The sequence below is a fragment of the Eutrema salsugineum genome, unplaced genomic scaffold (assembly GCF_000478725.1).
Source record: "Eutrema salsugineum unplaced genomic scaffold, Eutsalg1_0 scaffold_5, whole genome shotgun sequence".
Classification (NCBI taxonomy): domain Eukaryota; kingdom Viridiplantae; phylum Streptophyta; class Magnoliopsida; order Brassicales; family Brassicaceae; genus Eutrema; species Eutrema salsugineum.
In genome coordinates, this window is record NW_006256612.1 from 7552983 (window position 1) to 7569330 (window position 16348).

A 16348-nucleotide genomic window follows, 5' to 3' on the forward strand; every position below is an offset into this window, starting at 1 on the left:
GTGTGCAAGCGGTACTGCCTTGGGATTGCGCAGTGGTGGAAAGGTTTTGCTTGTCATTCCTTTTTGGTCTTGGTGTTTGTAGGATTAAGCCTTGTTTTCCTTCACTGCTGCTCGCTCTTACCATATATTTATATCTCTTTCTCTCTTTTGGTGTCTTCCGATTGTTGAGATTTCTGTTTTCCTTTTTGAGGCTTAGGTTTCTTCATTGGGTTAGGTTTCTTTCTTCAATGGGTTAAGTTTCTTTTCTTCAATTAAATGAATAAATTTTGGTGGGAGATAGAGCTTGTGTTTGGGGGTTTTCCCCTTGCTAGTTCTTCATTTTTGAGATTTAAGCTTAGCTGGTTGGTTTGTTTATCTTGTTGTGACGATTAGAAGATTTTTGCAGTTTTTGTTTATCTGACGGTCTATTGAGCAAGATAAACTTGACAAAGGTAAATCATACAAGGAGGTTCATCAAAGTCGGAGAATGGCAAGTTTTGTATTTGAGTTATGGCCAAATATGTGTTAGGAGATTATCTTTAAAACATATTGTACGGAAAAAATCCGAAACAAAGCTATAAATGGTAATTATTAATGTATCATGAAAAATCTCATCCTTATCCATTTATAGGTTTAAGAAAATCCAATGATTTTCTTTGCGTTGATTCGTTTCTCATGTCTTGGCAGTCTTGCAATCCTTTTCAAGCAATATAATCAGTCTCGGGTTTATAATCGATATTTACAGTACTATATAAGTCAGGTCTTATCATCTTCAAACTTATCTCGTTTGGTGAAAGCTTTTTAAATATGGTGTATCAGTTTTTTTGTCCATCTATTGTATATACTTAATTATGATTTCTCTAAAAAATAACAGTTGGGGATCATTTGTTGATGACGAATATAATATACCATGGCAATAAAAACATAATCATATAGCATCAGCTTTAATTTTGTTCGACTACAAAATACGTAGTAACATGGTAAAACTTAATGTTGATATTTTTTCTTTATTTTGGAGTAATTAATTGAAGTATATCCGGTAAAGTTTGTTTGCATGCATCTCTTTCTAAAGAGTTGTGGATTGTTTCTCATTTGTTTTTGTCAGGATATATTAACTCTATTCGTAAGGAAAACTTATCCATTCAGAAAATGTCACAATGCCAAGAGTTATTGTTTTTGCTAAAAATCAATATTTATTGTTCATCAGATCATGCAAGATTTTGTGTCGTCTTCTTGCAGTTGCTCTTTGGGATCGTTGGAAGACGTTTAGTGGAAAGCAAATAATATCTCTACCATAAACGAAACGGTAGAAGTTGCTTAGGAAATTAATATGGTGCCAAGCATCCATTTATGATGCTTGACATTCAAATTTTGTTTCGTCTCCTTTGCATAGCTTGTTATAATACTCGTTTCACACTACTAATCACACTTATTCAGTCTTATCCGTTTGTTTTGTATATTACCTTCCAAAAAAGCACTCATCAGTTTTTCCGAAAAAAGAAAAGATGACGTCCAGCCATGTGAATGGAAAATTGAATAAGTCGTATATAGAGGAAGAATACAATGGAAATCTATAATCCGATTCGACGGGGTAGGCCTAGGGCAAACATAAAAGGCTCATTTGCATAAGAGGTATTTTATATCCGAACAAGCCCAACAAATTGTCGTCGGCCTTCGTTACACGCCCTTATAATTACCCCGTACGTTCTCATTTCAGGACAGATCAAGAAAGACAAATCTTAATTAAACGGAGAATGATATGTTTTAAGTCAAATGAAAAATTTCGAAAATCTATAATAAGTTGAAAAGGTTCTTTCAAAAAAAAAAAAAAAAAGATAAGTTCGTGAAAAATATAGATCTGACAATGTTTCAAATGTCTTGCATCATATCACATAGGAGGAAAACGGTTGTATTTTTTAGTTTCAAAATATCTGAATCTCTAAATTCATGAAAAAATAAGAACGGCTGCATATATCTAAACTCGTAACAAGTACATTAAAAAAAAAAAAAAACCAAAACCTTACAAATTAGAAGATACACATAATTTTTTTTATCTATGTCGATCTTTAAAAATACAAAAGTATACATAATTATGCTATAATTTTCTAAGAAAATACAAAAAAAAAATCAAAATACACGGGACTTAAAAACCGTTGAAGCTAGAGGATCATATCATAAATGGAATTAAGATGAATGTGGTCATGTTTATCTGCAGTATATGAATCTCAATATAAAAAGTAGTCTATTTATGCTTACAGAGAAGGATTAGATCCATGGAATTTGTGCGATCAATTCTCGTTTAAATATATTGGAGATCTATGGAATTTTAGTCGACATTGCTATCTGTTTGTCTGACTTTGTTTGTCTCAAGATTAAGTTCATCTCTAGAGAAACTAATGTTATAGCTGATTCTATTGTCAAACAGCTTCTTTTGTAACCTGGCTGTAACTTGATTTTCCGCTCAATATAAGTGGTTGCACACAAAAAAAAAAATGAAAAAGAAAGAGAGAAGAATTAGAACATTGTCCCAAAGGATGGTGGGAAGAATGCATACAAAAAGACTCGCTTCTATATTATTATTTTTCCAATTGACACTTATATATAGTACACATATACACACTCTTCAATAAATAAATAATTAAATTATTATATAGAGTTATTGGATGCTGTTCAGCTATGGACATCCAGCCCTACAAATCTATTTGCATAGTTACAGATGTACAATATCTACATACAAGATATGAGGGTGTGTCTAGTGTTGAAAGCCTATCTAATTGAATACTAGAATATATAAAATTCAATCATTCACTACTTGACCCAATCTCGTACTTTTGCGTTCTATATAAGAGGCACGTAATATCTAATTATCTATCCCACCCCTATTTTTTTTCTTTCAATGAGACAGATCGATAAGCTGTTTATGAATGTTAACTTCATCTCTTGATTAAGATTTCTGTCTTGTATTAATTTTGCTAACCACTAGTAACTATTGAAAGATGTATATTAACATTATATTTCAAAAAAAAAAAACTTAGTAAGAGATTACTTTAAGCTTGATTGGTATGAGAATAGTCCAATAAATCAATAGCGTAAACATTTCCAGAATTATGAAAACGCCAAAAATTCTGGTTTTAATAGATTTATGATAGTGATTTGTTTCGTTTTGATTTTTCAATATGATCAAAATATATAACAAAATTAGTAAATTACTATTAAAAATGTAAATATGTAAAAATTTGATGAAGTTTTTTAATATTAGAAAGTAAAGGAATCACATTTCTAAAACTTTAAAAAGATTGGCATATGATTTGTTAAATTATCTTATTATTTCGAAAACATGTGTTAGAGTGTCTCATATCGAATGAAAATAATTCAACATAGTATACTCTATTTATTGTCAATTAGTTTAAAACTGAAATTACATAATTTCTTACACAGTATTACAGCTGAGTGAATCCAAACAGATAGTATGACATATATCTAAGATATAGTAGGGTTTTTTTTTTCAAAATTTATTGTGATTTGGTATTGAGTTTTTGGATCGGTTGTATTATGCACATCCTGCTCATAATTCCCTGTGCAAAGTTTCCTTTCAAACTCTTATACGTAAGTGTCTTTTGCCAGATAAAGCTCAAACTCCGGGACAGCCAAACTAGTTTTCGTAATCGGCGAATAAAGTCATTTAATTACTGATGCTGATTGTATGTATAATTACAACAATAAATAAATTAGGTCAAACATTGAGAAGTCTAAAAATGGTAGGGAGTGACGTGGCAGAAGGGAGAGTTAAAAAGGTAAATAATGAGAAGTAACGTAATGGTTGGAAGCGAATCTTGAAGTCACCGAGTCACTCCAACTGCATACTTTCAATATTTCCCAGAATTTTAGGTACCAACATCCCCGGTTTTCTCGGGGAACACAATTACATTTAAAATAATTTAATTCTTAAACTATTCCTTTAAAAATGATTATATTCTCGATCGAATTAGAAAACAGACTAAATATTGAGATGTTAAATAATCAGGTTCGTGTTAGAACTAACTGGAAAATAGCATTATATGATTATTGCGTATACACAAGTCCATCAGAAATATTTGCGATCTTTTATAGGACCGGCAAGAATGTCATTATTATCCTAATTATTAATATGAAAAAGCAGCTTTGTTTTGTCACTTTATCGAATTATATCATCTTATTTTTGTCATTATTGTGCGTATTAATTCTTATTGTTTTGCATTGATGGTCATGAAAGAAGAAAATTCCTTAAAATAACATTATTTTTCTCAAAAATATTATTACAACCTAAAAATATTCTAAAACCACATTTTTAAAAGGATTCTGACAAGCACCCCCAAAACTTTCTTAATATGTACACCAGAAAAACATTCCAAAACTATTACCAATGAATTTTAAAAGGATTCTGGCAAGCACAACCAAATTTTTAATGGATTCTAAAAAAATGTTTTCATAGTATTTGTACAATCTTAAAAAGACATTTTTTGAAAACAAAAAACTAAAATATCTATGATAATTTAGAAAAATTCCCTATGAAAAAGAGTTTTGTGGTTCCTACAATCCTATTCATTTGTTTGATGTATAAGTGCCATCATTGTCAAAAGTTTCGCGGTTAATATTCAGTTCGGTTTTTTGTTGTTTAGCTCAAGAGGAATATACAAGATTGATTGTAGTTGAGTATAGTTTATTGTTTTATGATTGAAACCTCCATTCGAATTACTATATTATAAAAATTCCTAAATAAAGTATATTCCAAATTTTAAAAGTATATTACACACAATACACATATATATGTAGTAAAATAGTAAGTCGACAATATTTTGTATTAATTGAAGAATTCAGGAAGAAACCTTTTTTTTTGTCGGCTCGGACTGAAACCTATTCTTTAAACTCTTTAATTACTTTCTGCTATAAGTTTGTAAATTTAGGTACATTTATAGGATACTCGTGGGGAACGCAAGGTAGGACCGACGATCAATATATCGCAATGTATTTGATTATTATTAGCAAAATTAATTAAATATGGGAATCTGATTAAGAAATGATCCGGACAAGTACACAATATTATCTCATGTAAGAATTTCAAGCAGCGGAATTCACGGTTGCACCACATGCTAATGTCATTTAAAAAAAAAAACTAATGTCTACTTACGGAATTTTATTATAAACATAGACCAAGGCTGTATTTTATTTAGAAGCTTAGTTTTTGCTAAAAAACATTATATATGTAGATCCTTAGTTGTACAATTTTCTTTATTTTATCTGCTAAAGAAATCTTAAATCGTTGAAACGTTAATTTTTCATCATTACTACTAGTTTTAACTAATTGCAAATTCAAACTGGAGTAAAGTAACGAAATAAAATTGCAAAACGAAATTTCGAATTCAAACTGGAGTAAAGTAACGAAATATAATTAACTAATGTTTCGTATTAATAGTTTTTAATTGTTAACCTTTTTGTTTTAGAGTTTTCAGGGTAAAAGCTGCGCTTGAAGCAACAAATATGATTGGATATTGTGCATGTGTTCTCTCTTTTCCTACCAAGTACCAACACAATATAGTTTTTTTTTTAACACAATATAGTTTTGAATTGAAACGTTGAAAATGTGTTCATCTTTTCATATTTAATCAAATATATATAAATCGTGGCAAAAGAAATGGTTCGGTCCCGTATATCAGTAAATTGTACATCTGTTTTTTTTTTTAACAGTTTTCTTAAGAATCTTTATAAAGTTAATCTAGTTTGAGTTACAAAAACTATCTGTAATATACTAATATGTGACCCAGAACCAGTGATCAAATCTTTGCGAATTTCTTGAAAAAAATAAAACAAACCACGAACGAATAATAGAGAAGAAATATGAGTCTACTGACAACAACAGTGATTAAAAAAAATCATGAATCTTTACTAAGACTAAAAAGTTGTCACAATCCGACCAAGTTATGGCCAGAGCATCACGATTCACGAATCATTTCATTTACTAAACACGTATTAAACAATCACATTGATCTTTACCGAAACATCAATAATCAATTACAAATACAAATTCTCTTTTCAATTCATTTAAATACTTCTAAAATAAATAGACATTAGATGAGAACTAGAAGAGTGTGCGTCTGTATACATACGACAACCAAAAACCTGCACCGTGTCGCGGAGAATTACTGTATTCTCAGTTTCCTCTATTTATTTTTCTTCTTTTTCTCTCTGCAGAGAATTATTGGTTACTTTTGTACATATTAAGTTCGCGTTTTGGCTAATTACTAAATGGTAGGTTAATGCAATTTGTAGAGAAATATGATAATCTGACGTGGTTGGTGATAAATACAGCCAGTTCATAAGGATCGTAGTTGGGATTTCAGAGACTAAAATATTTTTATTTTATATCATAAGAAAAAATTGTATTTTATCATAGCTATATCAAACACGCCATAGTTGTCCTTCGGTCAAACTAATTGTTTTTTGTCAACTACCTGAATTAATTGTTAAATTATAAAGAATGTCATATTCTCTTCGTTTCAATATAATTATCGTTTCACCATTATCAAAAAAACAAAATTAATGTAAATATATATTTTTTAAAAAATTGATGCTTAAATTCCTATTATATTTTTACATTTTTTTAGTGAGTAAAAACTGATATTTTCATATCAAAATTTACATTGAAGTTGAAAAGTAAGATTTTAAAAAGGAAAACAATTAGCATATAATAACATTTACTGTAAAATGGAAGGGATATAAGATAATGTAAAGGGAATCATTACGGGATGCTACTAATTTAGTAAAGTTATAATTCTTGACATAAATAAAGAAACCTACACTATTTAAATTATTACGTAGAGAAGAAAATATTACTAATCCAAAGACCCCCCAAATACATTGAACAATCAAGAAAAAGCCATAACATCTAAGAAAAAGTGGATTCCTACAATCAATTAAAATAAATTACAATATAAAACATCGATAATTTAATCAAATAAAACAATACAGAATAATGGGTTAATATTTATATTAGATATTAATTTTAGCATGTTAACAGAACTAACAAAACAAATCGCTCCACCAACAAAAACATCAAAACCCCCCTTAGTTCAATTGGAAATTTAAAAGAAAAATTATGAAGAATGTCTGATGTTGGTTTGACACAAAAATAGACTATGTAGTAAGACCCTATTTCTAAATTTTGAATTTAATTTATAGGACATGTAGTATTTGTTGGGAGTTGTAACACAGGTTTCTTTTTGTTCAATAAATTTTGCAAAATATGCAGCAATATTCACACAAAAACTTGTATATCATATATTATTATATCCTTATCAAACTCACTAGACATGATTTATTATTATTTTTTATTATTATTATTTTTATTTCATCTAACTTTACTTGATTTTGATCTCTTCAAAAATATTGACTAAAACTTACTATCCGATTGAAAATAATAAAGATTAACAAAAATTATTTTGTACATACGGTAGATTGAATGTTTGATAACTTGATTAGTATTAGATGTGCTACGCTATGCAATATGTTTTATTTGAGTTTGTTTAAACTAAATAAAACATTTTTAATGCGACTTGAATTGATATGGAGGCTTACGATGGGATCAAATACAATGGCTAAGACTGTATATATATATATATATATATATATATATATATATATATATATAGTAAAAACTGTCAATATTCACAATATTTTCAGATAAAATAAAGAACTTATCTGCAAAGAAAATAATAAGCATTTATCTTAACAAACCTTGAAATGGAGTCAAAAACAGATATTTTGCCAAAAATGGAAGGACTGTACATATTAGGGCTGGAATTATTATCCGGTATCCGCTATCCGATCCGGTATCCGGTCCTATTCGATCCGTAAAAATCGGATATTCGTGTAGTTCGGATCTGGATCCGGATAGTGAAATTAAGTATTCGGTTATTTCGGATACGGATCCGGATAATAGAAAATTTTAAAATCGGATATCCGTTATCCGTTATCCGTTTATTAAAATTTTGAAAATTTTAAAATCTTTGGATATGCATTTAATTTTTTGTTTTAATTATGTTCGAAAATTGTTTTTGGTTTAACTTTTTTACACATGATTGAAATTTATATTGCATGATAATTTTAGTATAAATACATATGCATACATATAACTAATTATTTTGATTTTTATATAAAAATAATTAAGGAGAAAGATAACAATGATAAGGGAAAAGGAAGAAATGATTCGGAGGATGGCATGAGAAAACAAGCCCATTGGAAAAGTGTAAGCTGTATTCTTGGGAAAGTACCTGAGAGACAATAAAAGAGAAACTTGTGAAGTCACATGGACTCTTCTGGACTTATTCTCATGGCTTCTCCTCTTATTTTATTTTACCTTTTTTCCTAAAACGAACTTCACTTTAAAACATCTAAAAGCCAAAAAAAAACTCTTGTATGATAATGCAAAATAAATATCATTCGTGCGAAACACATCACCATCCCCTAAATATTACTTTTGCATAAATGATTAACAAAAATGACTAAAAATACGTAATTCATAATTTCATACTATTTTGTGAAAAAAAACAGAAAGGAGTGATCGAAACAAATATTTAGATATTTAGAAAATTTTACCAATAAAATATTGTTTCGATTTAGGTACACGGATTCAAAGGAGACAAGATTACTACAGCTGAAAATTCATTTCAAGTGCATCCAATAAGATTCTTTGTATCATCATGAAATTTTGTCCTGAAGTTTTATGTTCACATTTGATTTATTTTTGGTTCAGATTTTAAGTTCCCCCCCCAAGTGTCCCACCAATTTGATTACATAACGCAGCCCTAGTCACATCTCACATCTGTCTAATTTTTCAACAATTTTTTCAGATTAAAATAAGGTTATAACTATTAAAAAAACTGATGTATATTCCCAGAGTGATTAGACAGAATAATCATAGATGCCACCTAATTTTAATTTTTTTTTTTTGAACCTTGTAATTTTAATTTTTTTTGTATGTTTGATATTTAAAAAGGTTTATAAATGCATAACTTGTGCTAACTTTTTTACATGTCATTGATGTCAACTGGACATCTAGACTTAAGATTTTATAACATCGGGAACAAATTTGTTAAACCTGGCTTAACATTCATACCAAAAAAAAATTTGTTAAACCTGGCATTAGGCTTGATTGTTTTATTGTTTGGTTGTTTTATTGTTTATTTTTAACATCTATATACAGTTGTATTTCGGTGGTGGTTCTTTTTTTTGTAAAAATTAAGTGGGGATTATTGGTTTATATTATGGCCAGTTTAATCGAATACTAAAGCCATTTATTTTATATGAAATAAATTATTTGTTTGTTTAAGTTAAATCGAGCTTGATTGTTACGAGACGACCCAAAGCCTGCAAACAGAATCCCTCTTTCTTTGGTCTTGTGGACCGGTCTACAATCACACGTGCGAACTTGTACGCTATATGTCCCTCTATGTATCTAAATATGTCCCTCTATGTATCTAAATGGTAATTTGTAACCATAGATTAAGATTTAAGAAAATTAGTAACCATAGATTCAAGCGGATTAGTGAATTTAATTCCACGTAACTTGACGGATAATATAAGGTTTCCTGGTAGAATTTTAGACCGACAAATTGGTACAAAATGTGGATGAGGAAACCTAAAAGTTAAGTACAGAACGTAAACATTCAAATAAAAATATGAACACAAAGTTAAAACCCACTAAATAGATAGAATGCTTTACATTTTATATTGTCCAAATGAAATATGTTCACCTCTGGTTGTTTCTTTTTATTAAAAAGCTAGCCACTCACTTTTTCGAGTACATTTTTTTTTTTAAAATTCCAAATCTCTTAATGCAAAAAAAAACTAGTAGTAAAATTCTAGAATTTCATGTCTTAACTTTTGTTGAAAAAAAACGTGAATCCGCAACATGACACACATTAACACTAACGATCTAGTTTCGTCATCACCATTTCCATTTGTATGGCGTTCGCACATCTAACACCGGTTTGATCAGTTTCACTCACCTCATAGCCGGTATACTATTCAGATAAATACACAAAAGTTAAAAGGTTTTGATTTGTTATGATCACTAATTCACTATGATTTTTGTTTCCTTGCACGTCAAGATAAACCACTTCCCATCTACATAACCACCTAAATTATTTCTTAATACAGATAATTTCTTCTTAAATACAGTAACTTTGAATTAAAATACTTATCTACAAAAAAATTAGGAATAGTTCCCAAAAACTAATTAACATTTTAATAGTATATTTACTATTTTATCAATATAAAGTTATATATGATAAAAAAGTATTATGGAAAAGCTATTTCCATATTGGAATTATTACAATTGCACTTTATCTCCTCTTTATTTTGTAGTTTGTTTTCGTTTTGGATTTCTTTGGGAGCCTTTGTTTTTTGTTGGGAGCTTCTAAAGATATTTTAATTAGCTATATAGCCTGACAAAGCTTCTCTCCATCGACCGAACCGCAAGAGTCCCCAAATAAATAGACACAACACTTTATATGATATCTTCATACTTCCTCTTTCACATTCCTAATCTTTTTTTTTTTTTGTTTATTTGTTAAAGATTCATGACTCTCCTTCTCCTATCTTCCTTCATGCCGGTGAGTTCTTGAGAGTTTAATAGTTTGTAAAATCAATTTTAATAGAATCTTTATATAGTTAATTACAAGCGTAGAATTTCTTAGTGGGTCTTAACCTTTTGCCTTTATTTCCCCTTCAAGACAAAAAAAGAGAGCGACAAACACTTTCTGTCATAATTTTGTTGTTTCCTCTCTTTCTCTCGATTTCTCGATCACTTCTTTTCATATTTTTGAGTTGAACTTTTTAACAATCTCTGGCTCCAACAATGCCCTTAGAATCTATCTTGTACCCGCAAGATCCATACGGGTACCTCTCTAATTGCAAAGATTTCATGTTCCACGACTTATACTATCAAGAAGAGGTAGTAGCTCAAGATACGAAGAAGAACATTGATAAGTTAGGTCAAGAACAGAGCTTTGTGGAAAACGATAAGGAGGAAGATCTTCAATGGCGAGACTACCATCATCAGTACCCTTTAAACACTTCGTTGGAAGAAGAGCTTGGTCTTCCCATTGATATGGAGAAGCATCCTCCTTTGCAGCAGAGGAGGAAGCGGAGGAGAACTAGATGCAACAAGAACAAAGAAGAGATAGAGAACCAGAGAATGACTCATATCGCCGTCGAGAGAAATCGCCGGAAACAGATGAACGAGTACCTCGCTGTTCTGCGCTCTCTAATGCCGTCGTCATATGCTCAAAGGGTAATTTAGTCTTTAAATACTCTTACTGTCTCACGCACATATACATATATCTATATACTATATATATATATATATCATTTGGTCACTCTTCTTCTTCGGTCCTTCAAATTTATGTGTCCCTTGTTTTACTTCCTTGGCAATAGGACTCAGATTTTACGTATTTGAGGTTGCTTCAAACCAAATAAATAAAAATAGTAATTTTCATAGACATTATATAACAAAGAAAAAGTATGAGAATGATTGAGTATATTTGGATGTCTTTTATCATAACTTTTTAGCTTCTAGGATCTATTTCTTAGTTCAAGATCCCTCTTACTAATAGTAACTGGAATCAAAGAATTAGTAGATGGATTCCGTAATCTATTGGCAAGAACATCTACCATATTAACTTGTATGCAAGGTGATGCATATATATCTTTTTGTGATATAAATTTTAGTATTTAACAAAGAAAATATGCGACAATTTTTTTTAAATGAGTATATGATTAATTTTATTCGGATTTTTCTATACAGTTTATTAAACAAAAAAAACAAAAATATATCAATTTTAGACTTGTATGCCATGATACGTGGGTATCTAATTATGTAACGTTCAAAGATTTGTTCAAATCTTTTATGAATCGCAAACATATATATTCGATCTGAACATGTTTTCTTTTTTCTGGTGGTAAAGGGAGATCAAGCGTCGATAGTAGGAGGAGCCATTAACTACGTGAAGGAGTTAGAGCACATCTTACAATCTTTGGAGCCCAATACGACCACGACCACGACACATGAAGCCAACACTAGCACTAGCTCGTTAGTGGGTCCCTTCTCAGATTTCTTCTCTTTCCCTCAATACTCGACAAAGTCATCATCAGTAACGGAAAGCTCATCTTCGCCGGCGGAGATAGAAGTGACGATGGCTGAAGGCCACGCCAACATCAAGATAATGGTGAAGAAGAAGCCGAGGCAGCTTCTTAAGCTCGTAGCTTCGATACAGAGCCTAAGACTCACTCTTCTTCATCTAAATGTTACCACTCTCGACAACTTGATTCTCTACTCCATCAGCGTAAAGGTACGTATACATTCTTCCACTTTTTTATTGTATTCTACTCTTGCTTGATTTTGAGTTATTCATGAGATTAGCGTGATTGATTGCTGAGGGTGCATATGATTTTGAATTTGTTGATTTACTTTTTTGTTGTCTCTTATACTGTTGAGGAAAAAAAATGGATTAGTACTAGTTATAGTTATGTCTGGGCTTTAAAGAGGTTGCAAAGAAAAATTAAAATCATTCTCTTTGTTTTTTTTTTTCTTTCTTACTTTGGTTACATTGCATCGTTTGAATATAGTACTTATTTTAAGATAAACTGAGTATCAAAATGGTGCTTGTAATTAGAGTCAGCTGGGGACCAACCTAAAAAATGAAACACGAATATGTGTCGATCTATGTGCACGAGTTACATATGTACGTATATATACATGTGTATATATGTAGTGTGGATGTTTGGTGGTCATAGAATTATAGATGCAACGTGTACGGACAACAAAAGTTAGGCCACCACTTTCTTTCAGGAGACATTCATCAGCTCGTTTCTTAACAAAATAGATCTTTTATTGTAAAATATTTGTAGATTTGTTTTGGCAGCTTTAACCTTTTTCAAGAATTGTTATACATATTTATTCTTTTAACAAAGAAAAATGGATTGTTTAGGTTGAAGAAGGGAGCCAACTAAATACGGTAGACGATATTGCCACAGCTTTGAATCAAATTATAAGGAGGATTCAAGAAGAGTCATAATTTAGCTTATAGATTAAAATAATTAATTTCTAATGTTTACTTTTTCTTTTTATATATTTCTTTTGAGATTCAAAATTCTCTAGTTTACGTACTTTTTCCAGTGTTTCTCTTTTTATATAAGTTGCGTTTTTTGTCTCCTGTAATGAATCGGTTGTCATTCTATGTCATAAAATATAATTTGAAGCAAAGGTTGAAACAAAAAAAATCTAAAATGGGTTTAGTTGATAGCTATGTGACATTGGGCGCCAATGGCCATTTTCTACGCCTGGCTAATAATCCTCTCAGTGTTCTCTATGAGGGTTAAAAATAACTAAGTTATGGCTCTCTTTGTTTTTTTTCAAAAAGGTTTTCATCCTTTTCTCTGGAACTTTGAAAATTTGTGGGTTCAACTTTTTAACCCTTTAGCCACCAAATTTTGAACATTCTCCTGTGATAGTGGACAATATATGCTTTTATTGAATGCGAATATGTATGTAAAGATCCAACAAATAAGATTAAAGGTCATATTTCTTTTTTATGTAGGTTACATCTTTATCATTTAGCCGACCATAACAAAAAAACGCATAAACTATTCCCCTCGAGATATGAACCATATGATTGAAAACTCTATATACACAAACCCACTAAACCCTCCAATACTCAGACTACACATTTTCAATAGATAGTTTTGTAAAGTTAACAGTTTAAAATTTAATCCTTAGATGTTAGGTCTCAAGTCGATGATCATCCTAGCTCGTCACACAACTGATACGCTATTATGAAAAGTTTGAATCTTGTAACTCTTTTGTGATTGGCTCACCGATATATGCTTTCGAATCAGTTTCTAATATGTAATTCAACACAAGCTAAGAAGATATATAGTATTACAGTTTATCAAAGAAGATATAAAACACACACACACCCACACGTACACACAAAGAAAATTGACCATGTACTGAAAAAATTAGTAAGTAACGACTGGAAACTAGGTAGTTCACACTAACAACAATATCTTCTGTAAAAACTCAAAATGTAATAAGAAAAATGATTTTTCTCCATTTTTAGACCTTCTTATAATTTGTCAGTTTTTTGTAGAAATTCAGAGTGATCCTATTAAGTAAAAACAATCCATGTAATGAATAGACTAGTTAAACTGGGACACAAAATCATAGGTACGTGGGATTCATGGAAGAAGAGAGATGATGATCATTGTCTTATCATGAAGACCCATCAAAGAACATGGAACCTCTATTCACTTTTGGGGTTAAAAAGCAAAAAGTAGAGCCCATAGGTATGCTTCAAACTTCTTATGTGAAAAGCTTTTCACTATGTCTAAATAAGAAAAACTTCAAAATATAGCCGACTGTTCTCTTCGGCAGCTTTTTTATGTTTTGAGCTTAGATTGACAATCTTGCAGCTTTCTCTTTATCTTTTTTGTTTGTTTATTGTATTTATAACTGTATTCATCCACTATCTCTTTGAACATAAAATGGGCAAGGAAACAAATAAAAAAAAAACATAAAAATGGGAGCCAAATGTATTCATGATATGGACTAATTTGTAATGCCCCTTGTACTTATTCAGATGTCGAATTATTCAATAGTCAGAAACTAAAAACATGTTAAATTCCAGCTGATGCATGAACCTATTAAGGATTAGTAGTGGTGAAAATGAATTTTTGAAATTCTATTGGAACAACATGAAAATCTCAAATTGAGCCTAGAGATAAACAAAATTTAATTGTTACAACAAATTAATTGGGAATCTAATCATCTACATAGAGAGAAATGCAAAAAAAAACCATCAACTCACAACTTTCAGCCAAAAAAACCACCAACTACTCGGTGAATCAAATAAATCTTTAACTTTTTTTGACTAATCCGTTTAATCTTCAATTTTTTTTTTGACCAACCGTTTTAGATCCAATGTTAGTCATTATATTATAAAGTAGTTAGTCATATCGTTAGTCAACTATAATTGTTAACTAACATTGGGTCTAAAACGGCTTGGTCAAACAAAGTTGAGGATTAAACGAATTAGTTAAAAAAAGTTAAAGATTTATTTAGTCCATTGAGTAGTTGGTGTTTTTTTGCTGAAAGTTATGAGTTGAAGGTTTTTTTGGCATTTTTCCCATTTTATTTTCAAAAAATTCATAACTTTTATTAAACAAGCCATTATAGTCCTATCGTTAGTTAACTATAAATGTTGACTAACGTTGGGTCTAAAATGGTTTGGTCAAACAAAGTTGAGGATTAAACGGATTAGTAAAAAAAGTTAAAGATTTATTTAGTCCACCGAGTAGTTGGTGATTTCTTTGGCTGAAAATTGTGAGTTGAAGGTTTTTTTGGTATTTTTCCCTAAAAGAAATATAAGATTACTAGAAACCAAAAGAGAACACAAAAGAGATATAAGACTAGTAGAAACCTTCCTATCTTTATCAGAGCACACAATAGCAAAAAAAAACTGAAACCTTAAATCTACCACCTGGGATGTGACAAAAAAAAAGAGAATTGCAGGAAGATTGGGAGCCTCCAATCAAGTAAAAGATAAATTGATCGGAAAATCCTATTTAGAGACTAAACCCTAGAAGAAAATTGAAAGAAGAATAACAATAATGGAGCCCAAAAATCACAAGCAAAATCAAAAAATAAATTAAGATCCCAATAAATTAAAAGTAGAACGCAAGAGTATTTTGCAAGTGCATCAGGCGCTAAGCCATATAACGATGGATATAAATACATATAGCAAAGCCAATGGCAATGGAATTAAACTGGCGATAGTTTCTCATTCTTCCATGTTGTTATCTCTTAACAAATCGCCCCTCCACTCCCAATGAGCATATCCAACTCATTTCATCTTATCTGCAACACTCTTCTCTCGATATACCACAGTGATGTTGTGATGCAGATTTTGGAGTTTGTGCAAGTTTAGATGGAAGTCTCCATCTCCTGCTATGATCCACAGGTTATTGGGAGTTTCATTCTCCTTAGACCAGCTATCCATAAGAGTTCTTATCATGTTGTCGCTGGCCTGCTTTGATCCTGAACCAACCTTGACAAAGGTTATCTGCCCAAGCATCTCCTCCTCATTCTGGTGTGCCAATACAATATCTCGAACTCTGCTCTCTAAACTAACAACAATTGTAATGGAGACTTCACCAGTGTAGCCTAAATCTTCCAAGCGCTTGAAGATTCTCATTCATGTAAGCCAAATGAATGTAGACAGACATGTTTTCAAGGTCCCACAATATTTTCGTGGGAGTCCTTGCAAACAAAGAA

The 16348-nt window shown here is 30.7% G+C and overlaps 1 protein-coding gene across 1 annotated transcript; it reads left to right on the forward strand.

Annotated features, from left to right (window-relative positions):
• Positions 1 to 10644: 10644 nt before the first annotated feature.
• LOC18992698 (transcription factor bHLH94) lies at positions 10645 to 13091 on the forward strand. Its single transcript, XM_006416131.2, has 3 exons — positions 10645 to 11308; positions 11982 to 12365; positions 13005 to 13091. The coding sequence occupies exons 1-3, from the start codon at positions 10874 to 10876 to the stop codon at positions 13089 to 13091; spliced, it is 906 nt and encodes a 301-aa protein (XP_006416194.2). The 5' UTR covers positions 10645 to 10873.
• The last annotated feature ends 3257 nt before the right edge of the window (positions 13092 to 16348 follow it).